Below are 9,637 nucleotides of genomic sequence, written 5' to 3'. Positions count from 1 at the left end.
ATCTACTTTTTATTCAACATCGGTCTTTGCAAATGAAAAAATTGTATGGTCTTGAACTGTCAAGGTCCATTTGTACCAATTGAAGAAAATATGATATAGCAATCTATTTATCAGTAGGTATATTTTTAACATTTGTAGGTCCATTATTTACTTTTTTAATAATTGTACTTATGCGGGGGGAGGACTGGTTACTTGCTGGAAATATTTTGGATAACACAGATGAGACATATTAAACTAAATATTCATTTACACATTAATAGATCAATTCACTAAAATAAATAATGAGCTTCCGAAAACTGAGGCATAATCAGTAAATATCTGAGATGGATAGTTAGCGAAGTGGTAGACTAGGCAATGAAAAGTGGGATTTTCCATATCGATCTCGAGTTGCATTTTCAGTTGGTTGAATATTCTAACCTTTGCACTGTATTTATTTTTTACCATCTCTTTAATCGTTATGAGTTGATATAATATAATATTATGTTCTCTAAAAAATTTCCTTTTGTACCATACTTTATATCTTGTCTTACTTTAATATATAATATTTGCTAGCTGACTTTTTACAATATTGTTTAATAGAGCCAAACTGAGAATATAATAATATTATTGTTGATTGGGTTATAGGCTTACAGCTGACCTCAGTAGGTATTCATTAATGTATGTATAAACATAAGATTACATAAACAAAGTAAGGAGTCGTTGAGTTTTTGACATGTTGAAATAAATAAAAAAATGGGTCTTTCATTTTCATTGAAGGTATTATGCGCCCAGGTACAATATAATAATGTTTTATTATATTTATTTCTATATAATATTTACAGTGTTCACATAATTATTTATATTTGTACATGATATATTTCAAACTTATAACAATAATATGTTGTGTGTAAGGTAGGTTTGAGAAGGTGAAACTGTATGTGAGCAATATTATATGTTTCGTGAACACCTCACAAGGAGAACCTGTGCTGAGGTGTTTGATTGTAATGAATGTTTCCTTCGAAACCCTATTACAATAAACCAAGAGGCCTAACTATTTTATTTGTTAACTTAAGCTTCCTATAGATTAATTTATTCAAATGAGTCGTAAGCAATATGAAAAAAAAATAGAAAATTAAATAAATGCAATCCATAAGCTTCGCCTAGAAGGGGACAGACCTAGAAAAGTAAGACAAATAACTTATAAAAAATTGTGTATTGCATATTTTTTTTACTTTTTAAGAATTATCGTAAATTATTTAAATATGTAGTTGTTTGTCTCAAATATTTCACTAACCTACCGGAAAACCAGTATTTTTTATAGAATATACACAGTGACAATAACAACTGCACTGCTCTGTGTTGTGAAAGCCTTTTAATAAATAAATATCATTCGATTAAAAGTCAGTTAATAGTTAGTAGTAATAGTAATTTTTAAGTTTTTTTTTGGATTATTATTAATTTTCAACATTGCGGCAATTTATTATCACACTGTGTATATTAAAAACACATTTTTTATTTTATTGAGATCTGTAGTTAAGAATTATGCAATACGAATTTCAATCAGGGATAAAAAAACCCTCTTTTTATATGTTGTTCAAAAAAATTATTTTATTTTAAATTGTGAAATGGTATAATACAACATAATGTGTTCTTTGCAGTGTACTTATTCTTAACAAGTGTCGCAAGTCTATGAGTAATAAATTATTTTTATACCAAAATCTGATTTTTTTGTTATTCAGGCTAACAATATTTAAATATTATTTACGTATGTACAATTTTCCATATTCTCAATAAAAAATGCAAGTACTTACAAGTAAATAATTTTGTTTTCTTTTCCAAATCTGAATTGTTAAGTTTTACATTTTATTAAAATTATTATATATTATATCCACTTGAACTTTCACCGAAAGGAGCGCACTGAACATTACTATTTTTAAAATAACTACTGATAGGGTTCCATACAGCATCCCCTAAAGATGACATAGGCTCGTAGTGAAATTATTTTCCTTAGGGCCTCCTGTGTGGGGTACTACTGATGGTGATTTACATTTATGGAATAATTTATTTTATTTATTTAATAAATAAATAAATAAAATAACTACTGATAGGGTTCCATAAATGTGAATCACCATCAGTATTACCCCACACAGGAGGCCCTAAGGAAAATAATTTCACTCAGAGCCTATGTCATCTTTAGGGGATGCTGTGTGGAGGAAGTTCTGAGAAGGAAAATGGTATTAGGGGTGGGTAGGAATCAGGGGGTCAGAGTGTCCAGGAGTGACAGACGTACAAATCCATCCCTCCCGCTGTGTCGCAAAGCTGGTCGAGAGAGATCAGCTGGAGAAGTCAAAAGGTCTCCTCAAACTGACCTCTCCCGATCCGGCCCACTATGCATCGTCAACCAATGTTTGAACACACCTTACCCTATGAGCCTAGGCACCCCCTCTAAGTCACCAAACGTAGCGAACCTCTTTGGGTGACCTATTTCAGAGGTAATCCAATAAATGGATCCCGGTGCGGCAGAACCCATACCCGCATGCAATACACATGGTGGTATCATAAGAAAAAAGTTAGGTGGAATGCCAGTTTACTTTTATGGTATAATATTACAAAAGTTTGGCATTTATTATTATTATTATATTTAAATATATTATACCTCAAGGTCTACATTATTTACAAAAGATTAAGGTGCATGCCCGTTATTGTATTATGGATACAAAAACCAAGACAATTTAGAAAAGAGTGAGCCACACACCCCATTTTAAAATAATAGGGATAAGCATTAGAGATGTGCCGATTATGACTTTCGCCGACTAGCCGACTAGCCGATTAGTCGGTTGTAATAAGACCGACTAGTCGGCTAAGCCGATTACGGTTTCGGGGATAGTTCTAGGTACCCTGAAATGTCGCGCATGGCCAAAGTGTACCTCTGCTGTCCCGCAAGTTCTGTTTACAGTGAGAAGCTGTTCTCAGAGGCCGGAAACATATAGGAAACAAAAAGAAATCGATTGCTACCAGAAAGGCAGAAGCTTTAGTCTCCTTACATCATAATTTACCCTTAATTAAAAAATATAAGTTATAAAAAATATAAGGAGATTATGATATTTTTGGTTGTCACAATTGTGACTTTGATTTGATTAGATTATGTAGATATGGTTATAAGAAATATGTTTTTTTCATTTTTTTTTATTTTTATCAAACAGTTCATGTTTAGAATTCTCGGATATATATATATATAATATATACATATATTACTGTGCATCTTGTACATACAATCTTGATTTAATACATATAACTGAGTTTGTTAATTGAAAAAATCTACTTTTTATTTTAATAATAAGAAATACTTATAAATGTTCATTGAAGATAAGAAGATATTATGTTGTTTTTTATGTTAATTAGGATAGATACTAATTTTGTTCAATAAATGTCATAATTATGTTTTCTTTACAAGCAAGTAATTTTAAAAAGTGATTACCAAAGGAAAGATTGCTTTACATTTTTTAATGTATAAGACTGATTATAAAAAGAAAATATATATAATCAAGGTTTTTATTTCATGTAGTTCCCCCGCATTCATATTATTAAGAAATACATACAACGTAAGAAGCCGGATAGTCGGCGCTCTTTGCCGATTAGTCGCCGACTAATCGCCGACTACAATAGTGGCCGGATAGTCGGCTTTACCGACTAGTCGCCGACTAGTCGGAACATCTCTAATAAGCATCTATTGAAAAATAGTAAGGAGAACAATCATTATTTATTTTTTTTTATTTTTTATGTGACACCTCACAAGAGTGTCCCTGCCTGTGCAGTGCACAGACAGGGGAACTATGTCACCACCCGGTTGGGCGGCGTTGTGAGGCCGAGTGAGGTAGGGGCTGTAGGAAGGGATTTGTTTATGCGGGCCTTGAAGAGGCTCGGATTATAGGAGGGAGGAAAAACAGATGCCGGTAGCTCGTTCCACATACGAGCCGACTTACACAAAAACGAGTCGTAAAAACGGCCTGTTCTCATGAAGCCAACGTCAACCGTGAACGGGTGTTCAGTTCGTGTCCGTCGAATTTCGCGCACGTGCACCGGTGCATCAGGAATCAATGCTGCTAGCTCCTTGGAGCAGGCTCCATTGAAATACCTGTAGAACAGACACAGCATGCCTACATTGCGTCTATGCATCAGAGAAGGAAGAATTTTGATAATGATAAATTATCTGGTGATACAGTATTTATAAAAGATAGTAAGTAAGAAGTATTTTGATTGTATGGCAATTTAACATTAATGTAATTTAACGTTAAATTATTAATACTAAACAACAGATTTATTTTTCCACATAGCAGCATTATTATTGCATTTTGGACGCTACTTGACATAATACTAGTGAAGCAATGCATAGTCATCTGCTTTCAAAAATAAAGTACCTATCATGGATAAATATTTTAAATTTTCATTGACATATTTACTTTATATATTGTTTGTGTTATAGTAGCGTAGTTCAGCTTATTTTGGCTAATCTGATAGGAAAAACCCGGAAAAACACCATCTGTTCAAATGAGTTGAAAAAACTTTGGCAATTTCACATATTATTTATTGTGATTTATAACAAAATATAAAATTTACAATTGCCAAACTCAAATTTAGACATTTGTTTTATAGATTCTAACATGCCTCTTTAGTAATGCTATTGTGTGTTTTGACTTTGTTTCTAACAGTGTTTTTTATAAAATGAAATTTAGATAAGTAAGAACTTTGAGGAACACCCCCTTCTGTCTAGTGGTAACACCGAGCAGCCCTGGGTGTGGCGGTTGCCAGGCAACCGGTATGTGACGTCACGTTGCAGCGCCGCGAGCGACGCTCCCCGGCCAAGCTACCGGCGACCGGCATAGTCGAGTTGGCGTCCCTCGCGACTTGACGTTTACTCCGGTTCTCTTTCGCCGCGCTACTCCTTTACCGATTTCTTATTACTGAAAGTGCTCCACTACAAACAAAAATGGCAACGGAAGTAGTCAACAACGTGCCGGCCCTGGCTGAGGAGAAGCTGAAGGAGGAACCGGCGGCCGAAGTGCCCGCCACCGAGGAACCGGCCGCTGCTGCTGAAGACGCGGCCGCCGCCAAAGCCGTGGAACCCTCGCCGCCCAAAGTCACTGTGCACAAGGCGAACTTCGAGAAGGACATCGTCTATCTCTACCAGTTCTCGCGAACTCCGCTGCTGCCCTCGCTGTCCCCCTACTGCCTCAAAGTGGAGACCTGGCTGCGACTGGCCGGTCTCAAATACGAGGTAAGTGCTATTGATTACAGCCTGCATCATCCTGACAGATTCACCAGAGACAGCTATTGTTTCTAAGCTCGAACTTAAAGCTTTACTTACACCGGGTAGGCGCGTACTTACCAATTTCAACAAGTCGGCGTTATATGCAAAATCTCCAACTGCAACGTCCGCCGTTCTAGGGTGAAAATCAATAAAAATACACGGAAATACTTCCCTGAAAAGTGACCCCTAGTTTTATGGATAATATTTCAACAATGTTTATTTCAATCTTTGCCGTATTTCATTCATTTTGGTCCGTGAAATCGACAAACATTAGGTCGCTTCAAATTCAATGATAACCTTTCTTTGTTGTCTTGTAGGCGTGTTATTCAGGTTCTTTTACAATATAATATTGAGTTGTAAATCTATTTATTTTATGAAGATTTATAAGTGCTTGAACTCACAGTAGGTAATCTGTTATGCAAAAATTAGGGATATTTCATAAATATTTTAGGAGATCATATTTTTAAAAGGTTTTCATCTGACTGCATTTAGGCCCTACATTACTTTATTCCATATTTCACAGGTAGACTTGTTTCTTTGCTATTTATGCGAATGTTTAAATAATGTCCTAGTATACCGATGTTTGTATTTGTTGTATTTTGTGTTGATATGAGTATTTACATATTTGCGTTTGGTTATTATTTTGAGTTATTGTATGGTTTCTTTTGTTTTCTACTTGTATCTCATTTCTGCGATGAATCCTTGTTTTGGGAACTTTGCAATTACTCGCGCCAAATTTTTAAGAATTGAAGTTAATCTTTTTTTCTAAAAATATATATTTAGAAAATTTATTAAGTATACGATGATCTATGATATCTTGTAAAATACGTTAAGTATGACTAGGTAAGTAGTTAGCAGGAAAGATTACAAATTAAAGCGCCTCTGTTGGAATTCTGTCATGTAAATGCGACTGTACTTGTACAATATTATTGAACAGTTTTAGGAATCTGCAAATAAACTTATTTAATTGTTTTAAAGTTAACGTATTTGCTTTTAAACAAATCATTATACTTTTATTTGTATGCTATTCCTAAAATTGTTAAAAACTTTGCATTTTTGCGTATGTACTTTTCCCTAGGAACAGAAGGTAAGTGAAAGCATCCCGATCATCTCAATATCAGCATACGCGATTATTATTTGAAAATAGTCATAAAAAAATCAGTTGTCATTCATACGCGAACCCATATCATGGACAGCAATTAATAAAATAGTACGGTATGAGATGGCGGGAGTGCTTTGGTGGCAGCAAGATGGGCGGCGACTTCTTCAATATTCCACATCTGCTTGCGGCGTACGTATTTTTGTTATACAATTTTTTATTGCAAACTTCACCCAGAACCGCCTGACTTCCGAGCGTCTAGACATCCACGAAATTAATCATAATTAAAGCTATTTACGATACTTCAGCTGCTTTCCTCTTCAGGTCACTTAGTGATGGTTTCATACTGGAAGATATCCTCATTTCTCTTTATTTACTAATCTTCCCCTGTATCCAAATCACCACTTATGGCGAAATAGCACCTACGTAGATATTTATCTTTTTAGCGAGGGCGCGGTAAGGATGACTTAGCCAAGCACATACTAATAATCTCAAAGCTGCTACTAATGGCTCCCGAGCAGCAGTTTCGTTCATTTTCATAACACAAGTAAAAAATAATCTCGACAGTTAAATAAGTTTCTTGGGAGAAATGTCTTTATGGCGAAATAGGTCATGCCGGGGAATGTACAGTAAGGTATTTCCCGCATGCGCAGTAGAAGCATGCCTCCAGACTTTCAGAATAAGACTGTTCCCTTTCCCGTAGTTCCTACCTTCGGATGATTGAATATTGTGCCATTTACAGCTTTCGTGTTATATGCCATTCCCAATGCACTTGAATGATAAGTATAACAATCCGCCATAGCGATTTTGTATTCGCGGTGTATTTTTCATTAAAATGGGCGTTGCAATCGAACCTTGAGCGTAGTTAGATACCGGCCAGTGGCGTGCATTGTTCTATTACCAAGTTAGACTGTATACAGGGTGTATCGGCACGTACCCGACAAACTTTAACCAGCTATTCCTTAGCACATTTGGAGTAAAAAATGTTATGGGCACTTTGCTGTCCGGTAGCATTTTTTTTTTTCAATTAAAAACAAAAAAAAAAATTCCACCCTACATCACTGTCATTGGCATTGCTTTTCGTGTTCAACAGCTGTTATAAGCAAGTATGTCGAAGAGCGTCTTTGCTCTTTCGCACACACTAAATAATAATAGTTAAAAATGAGACGAATGGTGCCGTACCATTTCGTTGTGATTGTAAAAGCGCGCCAATATAGGTACACATGTACATTATTCAACGGAATTCGAATAAAATATTGCCAGATGGGTTTTCAAACTTTGACAAGGATAAAACAGTGGTGACATGTGGTGAAAATATGAACAGTAAATTTTTTATTAAAAAAAACGTTACCGGACAGCAAAGTGTACATAAGATTTTTTACTCCAAATATGCTAAGGAATAGCTGGTTAAAGTTTGTCGGGTACGTGCCGATACACCCTGTATTTTCTGAAGTTCGGATATGAATTGCTCATAAAGTATTTGAAAATAGTCATTTTATTATCATCTTCCGCTGATTGTAATAGATACACGTGCCTGCAAGTTCCTTACTAAATTAACGGAAAAAAATTTCAATCAGAAATTTAAAAATTATTTTCTTATTGTTAGTTTTTCTTGGGGTAGGCGCAGATTTTCAGCTTTTATGGACTCTACGCCACTGGAACGGACTATACACAATACAAGCCAATAATCCATACCGGGCCATCGTCCTGGGAGAAGCAGGAACTACTCGCGCGCAGGACCAGCTCAATAGTAATATATGTCCATTGGGCACAGAATATACGTGCATGACGTGTCTGGATATGCATTTCATACTGCAGGGGGAAATAATGCACAGGAAATTGGAAATGCATTAACTCGTCTAGTGGGCAATTAAATATTCAGTTAGGTCCATCGATCGGGTCGCGATAATCACCATGAATACGTAATAGAAATTAAAGTTTTTAAGAATGGAAAATTTTCAAAATGACTTTCATTTCATTACTGAACCACCTTAACAACGCTTTCAACAACGGTTAAGAGCTTTTCTCAGCCTGAAAAGTTTTATTTTACCTGACTTGCACGATAATAACTAATAACCATATAACTGACATAAAAGTTTTATTTTACCTGACTTGCACGATAATAACTAATAACCATATAACTGACATAAAAGTTTTATTTTACCTGACTTGCACGATAATAACTAATAACCATGTAACTGACATAAAAGTTTTATTTTACCTGACTTGCACGATAATAACTAATAACCATGTAACTGACATAAAATTTTATTTTACCTGACTTGCGCGATAATAACTAATAACCATAGACATATGAATATTAGTAGACCTGCCCTAAGTGATTAAAAGCGTATTATCCCCACTCCCCATACCGGTTCCATTGAGCCGGCTGGGCTCGCATATGGCCTCAAGTGAAATTTGAAAACGTGACGTCATCATTCTTGTGCGAACTATGGTCGAGGCATCATCGGTTCATTTTACGAAATAACACGGCAAAATGTTGACTTGTACTATGAAAACTTGTAAAAATAGATGTGAAAAAGAGAATAAACCCAATTGTCGTATTACATTCCATATATAAGCATTATTTTACTTTATTTTAAGCATATTCACATCGTATAATATGAATCAGTTGTTACTATCACATCGAGAAACGTCTGGACGCGAAACACAAAGCTGGTGGGTTGCTGGGAAGTAAATTATGAACATTTATAAAAGTGTCTTAACTAAATACTCTGAAACTAACTACGACTCTGCAAACAGAAGAAATTTACTTTGCCGAATTTGGACTTCGCAAATTAGTTCATAACGTGGCGAGTAATTTGCGCTCCCATGTAAAAATGTCTATTCATTCAAAGGCAGATTTTACTTTTAAGAACTAAATGGTGATATTATAATGCGAGATGCCTATTTACTGTCAGATTGATTTATTGACGAATCACAGTCAGCTTAACCCCCTTCGTTCTTCAACAGTTGATTTTACCCCTCGCCATTATCTTCTCGTCTATTAATTCCTATGTCTGTGCTAATAACCATGTAACTGAAATGATAAGGTTTTTTTTATTCCTTTCCTGCCAATTCTGGGAATATGCCAACGCGAAATGCCGTATCGTTTACTCAGATTTTTTTAAACCAACAGTTTTCAGTGAGAACATACCACTGATAGTTTTAATCTTACCACTCTACAAAAAGCCGCCCTTTTAATCTAAACATACGTATAATTACTTAATAAGCAAGGCAAATAATGAGTT

General features: G+C 35.2%; 1 protein-coding gene across 2 annotated transcripts in view; it reads left to right on the top strand.

Annotated features, from left to right (window-relative positions):
* The first annotated feature begins 4,877 nt into the window (after positions 1-4,877).
* The window catches only part of fax (failed axon connections), a 53,682-nt gene continuing 48,922 nt past the window's right edge, over positions 4,878-9,637 (top strand). For both annotated transcript variants that reach the window (XM_089649908.1, XM_089649907.1), the window contains exon 1: positions 4,878-5,254. In XM_089649908.1, the coding sequence (XP_089506034.1) occupies positions 4,967-5,254 (288 nt within the window). In that variant the 5' untranslated portion in view covers positions 4,878-4,966. The remainder of the gene's footprint in view (positions 5,255-9,637) is intronic.

This window comes from Hesperophylax consimilis, chromosome 31, assembly GCF_061612785.1.
Source record: "Hesperophylax consimilis isolate HC1 chromosome 31, BYU_Hcon_1.0, whole genome shotgun sequence".
Taxonomy (NCBI): domain Eukaryota; kingdom Metazoa; phylum Arthropoda; class Insecta; order Trichoptera; family Limnephilidae; genus Hesperophylax; species Hesperophylax consimilis.
Note: the sequence above shows the minus strand (reverse complement) of the source record. Positions and strands in the feature narration are given on the sequence as shown.